Here is a 15,052-nt window from a genome sequence, read left to right on the forward strand (position 1 = left end):
GGGGGCTGCCTGAGAGCCCAGGCAGCCCCCCTCCGGCAAATCTCAAAGAGCGATCACATGGCCTCCTACAGCTGGCTATGGATCTGCCAGCAGGGGGACTGTTTGAAATAACGTCATACAAAGTGTATTTTAATATTAATATAAGTATATATATTAATATTAAAATACACTTAGAATGACGTTACATATATATAATATGTATATATATTATATATATATATATATATATATAATAGATGTACATATATATATATATTATATATAAATACGTATAATTAAAATAATAAATAAATAAAATAATAAAATAAATAAATAAAATATTGAAACAAAATTTTATATAAATTATATATGCATATGTAATTTCATTCTAACTGTATTTTGTTATTAATATATATATATATATATATATATATATATATATATATATATATATATATATCGGTAACAAAATACACTTAGAATGACATTCTATATATATCTATCTATATATAAAATAGAAATAACCGCAAATATATATATATATATATCGATAAATACATATAATTATATAAAAGATTACATTAGTAAACACATAGAATTTAAATACCTATAAATGCATATATATTAAAATTCTACGTGTATATTTAAATAATCTTTTAACGTAATTATGTGATTTGATTAATTAAAATTTGATTGACATGCCTGACAACACAGGGAGAAAGTGCAGAGAATTTAATTTGCAAGCACTATATTTGACCCTGTAACTCTCCAAGACACCATAAAACCTGTACATAGGGGGTACTGTTTTACTCGGGAGACTTCGCTGAACTCAAATATTAGTGTTTTAAACTGGTAAATTGTTTTACAACGATGATATTTTAAGTAAAAGTGACGTTTTTAAAATTTAAACAAGCGGACGGCACGTTTATGGTCTATATTATTGTTGTAATGTGTTTTACTGTTTTAAAACACTAATATTTGTGTTTAGTGAAGTCTCCCGAGAATAACAGTACCCCCCATGTACAGGTTTTATGGTGTTTTGGAAAGTTAGAGAGTCACATATAAGGCTTGCATTTCATTTTTTTCACATTGAAATTTGCCAGATTGGTTATGTTGCCTTTGAGAGCGTATGGTAGCCCAGGAATGAGAATTACCCCCATGATGGCATACCATTTGCAAAAGTAGACAACCCGAGGTATTGCAAGTGGGGTATGTCCAGTCTTTCTTAGTAGCCACTTAGTCACAAACACTGGCCAAATATTCGTTTTTTGCTTTTTTCACACAAAAACAAATATGAACGCTAACTTTGGCCAGTGTTTGTGACTAAGTGGCTACTAAAAAAGACTAAACATACCCCACTTTCAATACCTTGGCTTGTCTAATTTTTCAAATGCTATGCCATTATGGGGGTAATTCTCATTCCTGGCTACCACACCGTCTCAAAGGTAACATTACTAATCTGGAAAATTTCAATTTGAAAATGGAATGTTCTATATTTGACCCTGTAACTTTCCAAAACAACATAAAACCTGTTAATGGGGGGTACTGTTGTACTCGTGACACATCGCTGATTACAAATATATGCATTTCTTTGCAGTAAAACCTAACAGTATTATGACATTAACAGCTAAAAAAGACAGAAATACAAATTTAAAAAAAAATCTTATTTTCTCACATTTTTTTTTAATTTTATTCATAATAAATTATGTTCCATATATGAATAGTTAATGATAAATTAAAGCCCTGTTTCTCATGAACAAAATGATATATAATAAGTGTGGGTGCATATAATATGAAAGAGGGGAACTACGGGTGAACAGACATATGGCGCAAATTCCAGTTTTTGTTTACGTTTTGTTTTGATCAGAACGTGCACTATTGACTCCGTCCTGAAGGGGTTAACGTGTTATTTATTTATTTATTTTGACAGAAATTAGCATCCCCTTTAAATGCAGGTGTTGAAAACAGTGGGGTTATTATTTTCTTAACTCCAACTCCCAGTAATATCAGCACTACAGCTCATGGAACCCTTCTGACTATGATTCATATGAGTTCCAAATCTAATGATTGGATCATAATGTTATTTTATTATTATTTAATAATTTTTTTTACTGCACCCTCACATGGCATTCACAACTGATGGAACTTGAGCAATTCAGTTCTACCCGATAAGTCATTTCAACAATAGAAAAAAAACATCTTATTTAAAATCTCGCCCTGAGGTTTAATGGCAAAATCTCCTAAAGCAATCATAATATGGGAAGTGGTGATACAGGTCACCTGCATTTGAATTGTTCATGAGGGTCACTGGGGTCAGACACCAAATACCTTCTAGCATCACCTACAGGGGGCAAATCCACCCCAAATGGGGGCTAGTCCACGTGAATTACGAGCTGGTCAGCCTAGCATGACTGCAAAATGATCGAAAGATGCACCTGTATTATGGAAAATGCATATGGCCATTAGTGTATAGGTTGCCCTGAGTGGGGCCCATCACAAAGACGTTCTGTTTGCAATACTGACCTCTATCCAGACTCGACTGTCCATTTGTGATGTCATCAGTGATGACACTTTAGACCTGCCTACCCCTTGTTGAGATTTCATTATTTCTAATGTTGAGATTTATGGGCAATGTGCAGCATTAGGCAGCACTTCACAACCACTTCTCCACATGAGTGTGTGTGTTTATTTTAATATTAATTAATGTTTATTAAAGATTATGTTATGATTTCTGTAATCTTTACTCTTTTTATGAGAATACTCCATTCCAGCTGGTAACTAAAACTGTACCGTAGTGATTGTGGCACCTTGGTTCCCTTGTTTCTTTTTTCTGTAATTTTTAAAGGGACACTGTAGGCACCCAGACCACTCCTGCCCATTGGAGTGGTCTGGGTGCCAACTCCCACTACCCTTAACCCTGCATCTGTAATTATTGCAGTTTTTTTTAAACTACAATAATTACCTTGCAGGGTTAACTTCTCCTCTAGTGGCTGTCTACTAGACAGCCACTAGAGGGCACTTCCGGGATTATAGCACAGATTATCTGTGCTATAACATCGCTGGACGTCCTCACATTGTGTGAGGACCTCCAGCGTCGCTAAAATCCCCATAGGAAAGCATTTTCAATGATTAGTTCAGGAGCTCAAGCTTTTCACGTCCAGCTAGATTGAAGGTCAAGCTCCGCCCCCTGTGTCTGTGTTTTTATGTGTGTGCACAACCACGCAGCACTGTATAGACACATTTTAGGTTCTAACAACCCAAATCAGCACCCAAACTTAAATAATCAATCCCTCTAAATTAGAATACTGGAAGTCTCAGAAGAATGGCCTTGGTCCGGGACAGCACGGGATTAATGGAACTATTAAGACAAAAGTCCCCCCAAAATTACAAAATGAACAAGGATACTTTGCGTTATGGTATAAGGTGACAAATACACCCCATTTTTTCCATCAGCCAAAGCCTTTTCACTGCCATCAAGATAATGGGGAAGTTTAATTCTGACAGTATTGTCCAAAGCAATCAAACGTTGCATAATAATGACAGGCTGCGAGAGACTTGTATTTCCTTAACGGTTAATGGAGCACTATAGTGCCAGGAAAACAAACTTGTTTTCCTGGCACTATAGGGTCATTAGGTTCCCCTCCCCCCCCTTCATGTCCCTCCTCCCACAGGGTTGAAGGGGTTAAAACCCCTTCAGCCACTTACCTTTCTCCAGCGGAGGGCAAGAGCCGTGTGCGCATTCAAACCACCCATAGGAAAGCATTACTGAATGCTTTCCTATGGACGTCCAGTGTCTTCTCACTGTGATTTTCACAGTGAGAATGCGAAAGCACCTCTAGCGGCTGTCAGTGAGACAGTCACTAGAGGCTGGATTAACCCTCAGTGAAACATAACAGTTTCTCTGAAACTGCTATGTTTTCAGCTGCAGGGTTAAAACTAGAGGGACCTGAAGTGGGTCTGGGTGCCTATAGTGGTCCTTTAAACATTTGCACTGCTTGTCAAAGTATTAGTGCCATTAATTATAATTCACTTCTAAAAAGCAATACAAAGTTTTGCTGTTGTTTTTTATAGTGTGTACACCCCATATTCTTCATGTTATACCTTGTGTTTTACACCTATTTGAGGGTTGCTGCTTTTGATGACTTTTGAGGCATTTCACTTACCTCTTTATATGATATCTAAATGCTCATTATTGATAATTAGATTACATACAATAACATCATGCTGTTAAGAAAGACTAAACCATCACATGCAGAATTAAAATCAGACCTAAAAAAGGCAACCAATCTTAGGGTTGGTCGTTCTTAATGCAAGTAGAATAAACTGACAGGTAAAAAGGCAGCAAGAGATATCTGAGAGATAAGCCAGAGGTCAAGAAAACTGAGGTACACAATATCGATAAACTAGTCTAGTTCTGAGATAACAAATAACATGTAGACAAGACAAACCAAAGTCATGATAACAAGAAACATTGATGGAATATAATGAGCTATCGGATAGTAGGAGGAAGGTTTAAATAGATATAAGAAACTCTGGTCAGTGTCGTAATTGCGAAGAATATGCCAGTACGACGTTGCAAGTGTATAACACAAGACTTGTTCAGGCACTGGTATCCTATTTGTGTGCTGTGTTGACGGGCATGAGTACACGTGAGATTTGTGGGAAGGTCACTTCATCTGGTGGGTTTCAGAGTGTTTTTATCTACATCCAATGTATTGTTGTATGTTGATGCGTGTTACGTGCGTGATAGGTACTGTTACGACATGGGAACATATTTGGTAGTGCTATGAATTCATATTCTGATAGCTACAACACATGCATATGGAGTTTGTACTCATGTTTTTTGTTTTAATTCTTTAGACCAGGCATGATCTAATGATCGTGTTTAACTAATGCACCATTGATACTGTGCCACGCCTAAGGCTAGAAAAGAATGGTGGGATTTGTTAATTGGCAACAGCTGCTAGGATTCTGCCAATCATCTTGTCTGCCACATTTTTCCGCGTACCCAGCAGGCCACACTCAATATACCACCAAGGTATGTTTAACAGACGCTGAGAAATATTCTCATCTTTTATACTAACCAGGAACATATACCTAAATACGTATGTCAAAACCTCAGAAGAAAGTCAGTAATTATGAAAGAGCAACTCATGCAATACTGATGATAGCAATTCTAGGTCTGTGCGCAGCGTTGTGAAACTAATTTAGTCTAATTCTAAGGCAGCTAATTATCTTGTATTCTAATTTATAGCATGCCAATAGCAGGATGAAGAAATTAGTGGTGGGGGGGGGGGGGGGGGGATAAGCAGATATGTCTGAGTAGACTTCAGTTTCAAGACCCGTTTTTGTTCTTTTTGTGCTTTTGTTCTTCCTCTGTTCTTCCTCTAGTGTTTTTTTTTTTATACCTCACCTCCTCTAGATTCTAAGTTAATTTTAGCAGGGTCGTCAATAATCTTTTGTTTCCTGTTAATAATTTGTCTTCTTTTTGCTGTTGTATCCTGACATTACTATGGTAAAGCTCTACAGAATATACTGGCACTATATAAATGCTAATTATAACAGTAATTAGGATAATTATGCAAAAGCTACTCCTATGATATCAATATTTCTCCAGCAATCAAAGGAGATGTTTCAAGACCTAGGGACAGTGTGAAGGTAGGACCTTAAATGTAAGGGGGCAAACTGTGAGATCTAAGAGCTTGATACCTCCTCACTTCTGGCTGCCTCATAACAAGTAGACACATTTGCCTGATCTGTGCTTTCTTATGATATGGGCTCTGCAATATGTGACTCAGAAGTATTTATATAGACAAAGGTCTAAGAGCCTTGCTTCCATTTACCCAAAGACTGATTGATTTCATCAGAGCAGATGGCAAGGACTGTAGACTACCTATATCTGCCTTTACGGTACCATAGGCTGTTATGGTGCCTGTAGAAGCACCTTGAGAAATGAATGTCTTCAGTAGAGACACTATAGTGAAACCTTTTATTATGGCCCATGCCAGAGCTCAACAAGGTCCAGGTTGAATGCCACATCCTTTTAAGACAACTGTCTCGTTCTGCAGGCAGAAAAAGCAGGTAAATATGATCCCCACCATAGTTTCCTATTTCTTCTACCATGCATTTGTATGCCCACCTTAGTAGGGGCACTGAACCAGAAAATTGGTGTCTTATCCCTAAATATTGTGGACTCCATTGCACATGTCGATGTCGCAAGATTCTAGGTAGCATGCCAGCCGTAAATGTGTACTATGCAACGAGCGTTGCTTAGACATTAACTGGATGGCACCGGCTGCCTGGGGAGAATCGGGGAGAGCGGTTTAGGAAGGGATGCAGGAGGAGGTCCTGTAAGAAGATTAATTCTGTTCCAGAGTCCTGTGTTGTTCCCTCTATCACTTGTCTTGCTCTAGTGAATTCACCTGGACCTGCCTCTGCCCTCACTGGCACTGCCCTCTGTGCTGCTCATGCCTGTGAAAAGTCACAGCATGACTTCACTGGGCAGCTCCAAAAACAGATGAGGTGGACATTTACCCCCAGCTGAATAAAGTATTATAATGTACACACAAGTGGGCCAAGCAGCTCACACTTAGTGAGTGTGTAAACGCAGCTGCTGCACTTCATAGCCCTGTTCACTTTACACTACCCCATATTGCTGTAAGCTAGGGCTGGGCAAATAGTAGTTCCCCATATGTTGTAGGACTGCAACTTCCATGATGCTTTGCCATTCTTAATGCTGGCAGAGCATCACCGGACTTGAAGCCCTACTGTAGACATTCTCAGTTAGGAGCTGAGAAACATCACATTAAAGCCTTTTTGTGTCTTCTTATTGGCACTTACGGTTTAACACAGGCTGGGAGATATCTGCTTTAGCGCATGGCTCCCTGTTGAATTGGTATTCACACAGATAATATGGGGGTTATATATTTACTTATATAAGTTTCAATCATGTAAGATACCATGTTTTCACGTGCAATGTATTTTAATGCAGTTCTGCACAACACATTTTCCAAATGTAACTGTAGAGGTGTCCTTTCAAAACATTGCTCCAGTTCAAATGGGAAGTTTAAATGTTCAAGGGTCATTTGAGCATTACTACTGTAAGAGTGGCGTGATATCATATCTCTCAATAGGTATGGAAAAAACAGATCAGGAAGAAGGAGAGCTGGAAATATGATGTGCCAGGGACACAGCTGAAGGCACCACAAGGGGGTTTGTGTTAGCCTACCACTTAGATTTACCAGGCTGAACGCGGCCTAGCTCATCAACCAGTCTTGTCTGGGTACTCATTGCTATTGAAGCATGTTTATATAGGCAAAAATGACCAGCAACGGCTGCGTACAGTTAAATAGGTGTTTTTGGTTTTACACTTTACCATGTTTATATGTGTAAACGTGTCTGTTTGTTTATATATATACCGTATAACACTTTTACTGGCTTATTTCAAGGGGGTGTAAAAAGGTAACTTTATAAACATGTCAATTTCTACTGAAATCTGCACTTCTTGTAAAATAAAAATAGAGGACAAACACTAAATTGCTTTAGCTGTTGGAAGAGTCCCTTAAGAGTGCCTTCAGAACGGACCTGTATTTTGTGTTAAGCCATGATAAATAGCCTGTAAACTAATACACAGACATCTGTACGAGCCTTGAGTTCTGCTGTTTGCCTTACCTTTCACTAATTGCCAAAACTAGCTCTTTATGAACTTAATTTGTTGCAGATTTCAATAGAGCGATTTCGAGAATTTTTTTAAACGCTTCCTCAAAAGAAGTATATAAATTATCTTTTTTTTGTGGTTAATGACATCGCAGGAACTGCACCGACATTCTGGTTGAAAACCACTAAACATTTCCATAAACAGCTATGTCAATGTTCAAGATAAGTGTTGTTTTACCACACCACACCCTTCCACTCATACACATGGGTGTATGAAGGCGACCACAACCACAGATTTACTCAAAATGTGAGAATCACTTGCACTGTTCACTTCAACGACAACTGTCACCTTAAAACTATACTTTAATGTAATGATCATTTTGTCAAGTTTTGAAAGGAAATAGATTTTTTTGTAGTATATTTAAAAAAGAAAATCCCTACTTTTTGTATATGATAGGATCTTTCCACCATATGCATTCACCTTGGGTCTGACAGTGATTGAAAACCGACAGTCTCTATGGTATTCCCTGCTTCACTCCCTGCACAGAAGCAAGAAAACCATAGAGACTAACAGTTCGGTTTTCAAACACTGTTTGACCTAAGGTGAATGTATATGGCGGAAGGATCTTCTCATATACTAATGTTGGGGATGAATCATTATTGCTTTTTTCACATATACTTTAAAAAAAAAAATCCTTTTTGAAACTTGATAGAAGGATCATTATATTAAAACATAGTTTTGAGGTGACAGATGTCCTCTAATAAAGCTGAAACAGTTATTGCTTTCCATCATTTGTGTCTTAGTTTCTACCAGTTTTCTAGATAATTTTTGAGCATGTTTATTTAATCTCCATTTGCCAACATGAATTATACAATATTAAAACATATCTTAATTTAAACCATTTTTTAAAAATATTTCTTATATATAAAAATAAGAAGTTAAGATATTTTTTGGGGATTTTTTTTAATATATGTTAACATGAATATGACATCAATATTAGACATTGTGTTGAAATATTACTTAACTTGAGGAAATGCAATAATGTCTTAGACTGTAATGAATGCATGTTTTATAATTTATGTGATAAGGATTAAACTAGTCTAGCAAGTTAACTAAGGGGACGTTTGGATACAACTTATTATATCATTGCAGCTTATTGTATCATTACAGCTTGTATTATGACAGCTTATTGTATCATTACAGCTTATTGTATCATTACAGCTTGTATTATGACAGCTTATTGTATCATTACAGCTTGTATCATTACAGCTTGTATTATGACAGTTTATTGTATCATTACAGCTTATTGTATCATTACAGCTTGTATTATGACAGCTTATTGTATCATTACAGCTTATTGTATCATTACAGCTTGTATTATGACAGTTTATTGTATCATTACAGCTTATTGTATCATTACAGCTTGTATTATGACAGCTTATTGTATCATTGCAGCTTATTGTATCATTACAGCTTGTATTATGAAAGCTTATTGTATCATTAAAGCTTATTGTATCATTACAGCTTGTATTATGACAGCTTATTGTATAATTACAGCTTATTGTATAATTACAGCTTATTGTATCATTACAGCTTGTATTATGACAGCTTATTGTATCATTACAGCTTATTGTATCATTACAGCCTGTATTATGACAGCTTATTGTATCATAACAGCTTATTGTATCATTACAGCTTGTATTATGACAGCTTATTGTATCATTACAGCTTATTGTATCATTACAGCTTGTATTATGACAGTTTATTGTATCATTACAGCTTATTGTATCATTACAGCTTGTATTATGACAGCTTATTGTATCATTACAGCTTATTGTATCATTACAGCTTGTATTATGACAGCTTATTGTGTCATTACAGCTTATTGTATCATTACAGCTTGTATTATGACAGCTTATTGTATCATTACAGCGTATTATATCATTACAGTTTGGATTATGACAGCTTATTGTATCATTACAGCTTATTGTATCATTACAGCTTGTATTATGACAGCTTATTGTATCATTACAGCTTATTGTATCATTATTACACAAAAATAAGTCCTGCGTTCAAACTCCCACTACTCCTGGGCAGCAGCAACGACCATAAAACACATCAGCCCCAGTACATACAAAACAAGTAAAGAAAAAACGAGTTACCTGCACTCTTCCCAAATCCCTATTCATATTTAAATACATGGAGGTTATTTAGTTACTCCAATGGCCATTAGATGAAAGCCCACCTGCCACGTCAAGGCAAACCTCTTAGGTGGGTCCTACACTAACAATTCCTTGAGCTTCAGGCAAAGAAATCTCTAATGCAGAAGAGCTAAAGGCTGCTATTGAAGCATCCTGGTCTTCCATAACACCCCAGCAGTGCCACAGGCTGATAGCTTCCATGCCACGCCGCATTGAGGCAGTAATTGCTGCAAAAGGGGTCCAAACCAAGTACTGAGTCCATATGCATGCTTATACTTTTCAGAGGTCCGATATTGTTCTATGTAAACTCCTTGTTTTATTGATTGCATGTAATATTCTAATTTACTGAGATTGTGGATTTGGGGTTTTCATGAGCTGCAAGCCATAATCATCGCACTTATGACAAACCACGGCTTGCACTATCTTGCTTTGCATGTAATGCGTCTATCTCATATTAGTTTCACCTTTTACGTTGCATTACTGAAATAAATAAACTTTTGCACAATATTATAATTTTTTTAAGTATTGCCTGAATATGAAATGGGGACCAGAGGAGAAAAAAGGCCGGGGAGTGATGTTCACTGTAGCAGATAATTTATAAATTGAAAAAGTGAATTATTATAGAAAATTATCTGATTGTCTGCTTTAGGATAAATCTAAAACCACCATTTTATTTTCTTTCTATAGGATAAAATTATGTATTGGAGGATTCTGAAAGCATTTCAATTGGTTCTTCTCTGCGATGGTAAGTTTTGCTTTAACAATTTCTGCTACTTGATTAAATCTTCCTGTTTTTGTTCACATTATTTTACAGGGGAACTACCTAGAATATTTTACATTGTGTGTACTTATTCCTATATTTAAAGGGTAACTCCAATAATCATGACCATATATGCTTTTAGAAGCAGTCATGGTGGCAGGAGTCTGTATGTGAAGCATTTGAGCGTGAAACTCTGCACATCCCGATATTTTTGCAGTTGTCCATCTGGGCTAGTTGCATCCCCTGCACAATTTACTTAGGCTGCGTATCATTAAGACAAGGGACATTATAGTCATTAAAGGAACACTATAGTCACCTAAATTACTTTAGCTAAATAAAGCAGTTTTAGCGTATAGATCATTCCCCTGCAATTTCACTGCTCAATTCACTGTCATTTAGGAGTTAAATCACTTTGTTTCTGTTTTTTGCAGCCCTAGCCACACCTCCCCTGGCTATGATTGACAGAGCCTGCATGAAAAAAAAAAACTGGTTTCAATTTCAAACAGATGTAATTTACCTTAAATAATTGTATCTCAATCTCTAAATTGAACTTTAATCACATACAGGAGGCTCTTGCAGGGTCTAGCAAGCTATTAACATAGCAGGGAATATGGAAATCTTAATAAAACAGAACTTGCAATAAAGAGACTAAAAAGGGCTCTCTTTACAGGAAGTGTTTATGGAAGGCTGTGCAAGTCAAATGCAGGGAGGTGTGACTAGGGTTCATAAACAAAGGGATTTAACTCCTAAATGGCAGAGGATTGAGCAGTGAGGCTGCAGGGGCATGTTCTATACACCAAAACTGCTTCATTAAGCTAAAGTTGTTCAGGTGACTATAGTGTCCCTTTAAATAACTAAAGCTTAATGAAGCAGTTTTGGTATAGAGATCATGTCCCTGGTGTCTCACCTCTCCAGTATGTGCCATTTAGGGTTAAATCACTTTGTTTGTGAAGCCCTAGGCACACCTCCCTGCATGTGACACAGCCTTCCTAAACACTTCCTGTAAAAAGACATCTAATGTTTACACCTATTTTATTGCACAGTCTGTTTCATTTAAAATTGCTCCTGCACTGCTAATCGCTTGCTGGACTTTGCAGGATTCTCCAGTATTAAAGTTAAATTTACAGAGCAGGAGATAAAAAATTCTAAAGCAAGTCAATATCTGATTGAAAGTGAAACCATTTTATTTTCATGCAGACTGTGTCAGTCACAGCCAGTGGAGGTGTGGCTAGGGCTGCATAAACAAAAACAACAGCGATTTAACACCTAAATGGCAAAGAATTTAGCAGGTTTAATTAAGAAGCATGATCTATACAACAAACCTGCTTCATTAAGCTGAAGTTGTTTTGGAGACTATAGTGTCCCTTTAATTCTGTTGATGACGGAAGACATACAGAAGTGTTCTTCTCCTCTCCCTCCATCTTTCAGTTGGTCCCTTCCTGCCTTGCTATATCCTTCATTTTTGGCTGATTTGTGTTTTGTTTCCTCCATCTCTCCCTCACCCCTCCTTCCCTTTCCTTACTGGCTAAAATGGTCCTATAAAATGCTTCTCTACATGGAGCATTTGATCAAATTCACGATGGTTACGGTGATGTCAGACAGTGAGTGGAGAGCAGTGATGGGAACTGGATTTCAGATAAGTTATAGCTTAGTTTTTATTTGCTATTCTGGAGTTAAGTGGGAGCAAAATCATAATACCCATGATGATATAATGTTTTATACCACATATAAGACTCTCCAAGTCATATATCTTGCCACTACTATGAATTCACTCACACTCATCTCCTCTAGGTGAGTGAATCGCCGGCCGCGATAGCCCTGCCCCATTTTATGAGGCGGCGCATTTGCGCGGACGTCATGATGCTAATGACGTCATGGTCGGTCAAAACATTTGACTTCAAATGTTTTGGGTGTGTGGCTACATATCAACATATCAGGGAGAGTCTCATTGCCCTGTTGTGGTTCTGCATAGGCCCAACAGCACGTTTTCTTCATATTGTTCTCTTGGATTTTGACTTTTGGCTTAGATTGACTATTCTCAATTCCATATTCCTTTGACCTTGGCTCTTGTATGCTCGTTGTTCCTGATTCCTGGCATCCCTTACTCCAGCTTGTTTACTATTACTTTCTGTCCTTGTGACGTTAGTCTGGCCATTCTAAGGTCTGGTATACGCTACTATTCCTTTACACGCTGCGAGTTGGATCCTCTAATATTCCTGACAGTGCAATGTTGGGACACACTTGCTATGTGCCCCGGGTGACAGGCACCAATACATACACACCTTCCCACAAACTCAACATACACAACATACCATTACAGGGCTCCTGGCAGGGCCGGTCACTTACGCATTGGAAGCATGGCTGGCAGCACACATGTTATGCCCAACACTTATTACGCATTAGGGATTTATGCTGTTGTTCTTATACACTACATCTGCCATACTAACCACGGTACAAACACACTAAAATTGGTTAAAAACCAATACACGGGGGGCGGAGCCTGACAAGCAAGCGAGCAAGACGTGCTCTGCTCGAGCTCCCGCCGATCGGAACACTTACAGCCTAATAACTGGGGGTGAACCGCAGAAGGACCCACATTCTGCGTATACAAAGCTTGGGGAAACCGGCACACACCTGCGGACACCCGACTTGCCACGCAGAATGCCCGGGAACCGAAACGGCGGAGTGAGGCCTACAGGGTTGGACGGGCTGGGAAGGCGGACGCTTCCTGCTTACCACACCGGGCCACGAGCAGACACCAAGCATCCCTCCCCCCCCTATGGACCGGGGGGGATATCCCGGTCCCCGCCGCATGGAGCTGGCTCGGCTGCACGCCAGCAATCGGGACCGACAGCCGGAACAAACAGACCGGAGGTGAGGGCCTCCAAAATGGCGGACGCAAGCGACCACAGAACTCGAGGCACGCAGCAGCAGCCTGCAACACCCATTCACAGCTCTAAAGCGAGAAAGAGAGAGGTGAAGCAAAGCGGGGCAACAAACCCACACAGCCTGCCCACAAGGGCCACCCAGCCAGGGTCTGAAATGCAGAGCGCCAGCCTCGGGACCCACAGGTCCTCACTGGAAACCTTTGACTGGCTCTGCACAGGCCTTAGGAAGGCTTTACACAGCCGGGGAGTAACTCACCACCAAGCTGAATTAAAGGTGGCCTCATGGATATGTCCTGCAGCGAGGCGCAACTACTATATACAGACACCCCGGGCCTCCAAGTGTAGCGTTACTTACCTTATCCGGGGGCCGGCCGCGGTCCTCTCTTCAAGCCGCGCGCGGTCCTGCGGCTGCACGAGCCGCGCGCGGCTCATCCGACTCTCCTAACAGGAAGACGGCAGTGACCGCGAGATGCGGTCACATGTCCCGCCTACAGCTAAGAGCGCGCCGCGAGTCTCGGGCACGCTCTTAAAGAAACAGTGGGAGCGTAAATTGCAAAAAGGCTCCGATTGGCTCCTGTCATGCCAATCACCCCATACACTTACCTGTTGGGGGTGTGGAAGTGACAGGAGCCAATCACATTAGTTTGAAGGCTACTTATACTCACCCTTTTCCCTTAGTTCCTTGCCCTATCGTGGTTTCTGCTACAGTTCCCTTTAGTGCTTGTTGTGTTCAGTTGTGTTTCTCCGTATTTGACCTTGGCTTTGTATTCTGACTTCGTTTTCGCTTAATCCTTGTCTGTACTGTTTGCCGGCTTGCTGATTCCTGTGTACCAGACCCCGGCTAGTTCTCGTTTACGCTGTCTCTTTGTGCCCTTGACCTCGGATCGTTCCTGACTCTGTACTTCTCCTATTACGTCGAGTCCGGCCACTCTAAGGTCCGGTAGACGTATCTCTCCTCTGTGCTGTCTTCTGTTAGGCTGGATCCTGCGTGTAGGGGTATATACTCGTTACACCAAGATGGCCGTCCGGCACAACAGATACCGCCGGGCTCTAAGGCGGGATAGGGCACCAAACCCCCCGTGCACACGGACCCAACAGCACAGTCGGCACAGCGGAGGAGCACCCAGAGCTATAAGGCAGAAATCTTCACTACTGCCGATACGCCACACCTCTGCAGCAGCTCTGGGAACAGATCCGAGCCGTCCGCACCGAAATACCGGGACCCAGCGGCGGCACATACAGCCAGATGGTGCAAAAAAAAAACGGAGCGTTACAGGACTGACAACACCTGCCAATTGCTGTACGAGCGGAGATGGCCGCACATTTCCAAGGGAGCGAGGTATGCCAGCGCTTGTCCCGCTCCTGAATTGCCCCAGCCAGCCCCACTGGCCCCAGTTAGGGCCACGACACCCGAGACTTTTACACTCCTGGGTTACTGACCCCCCACTTATGGGCATCGGCTAAAAGAACCACACAGATACCGCTTGCCTCTGGGAAATGACTGATGCATTTATGGATGTGGCGAAACCGACCTCGCCACGTGTCCTTGGAGGGGGCTGATTGCCCG

The 15,052-nt window shown here is 40.0% G+C and overlaps 1 protein-coding gene across 1 annotated transcript in view; it reads left to right on the forward strand.

Moving 5' to 3' along the window:
- The window catches only part of LOC134569258 (L-selectin-like), a 178,689-nt gene that overhangs the window by 4,864 nt on the left and 158,773 nt on the right, over positions 1-15,052 (forward strand). Inside the window, exon 2 of the mRNA XM_063428173.1 lies at positions 10,525-10,582. Within this exon, the coding sequence (XP_063284243.1) occupies positions 10,525-10,582 (58 nt within the window). The remainder of the gene's footprint in view (positions 1-10,524; positions 10,583-15,052) is intronic.

This window comes from Pelobates fuscus, chromosome 7 (assembly GCF_036172605.1).
Source record: "Pelobates fuscus isolate aPelFus1 chromosome 7, aPelFus1.pri, whole genome shotgun sequence".
Taxonomy (NCBI): domain Eukaryota; kingdom Metazoa; phylum Chordata; class Amphibia; order Anura; family Pelobatidae; genus Pelobates; species Pelobates fuscus.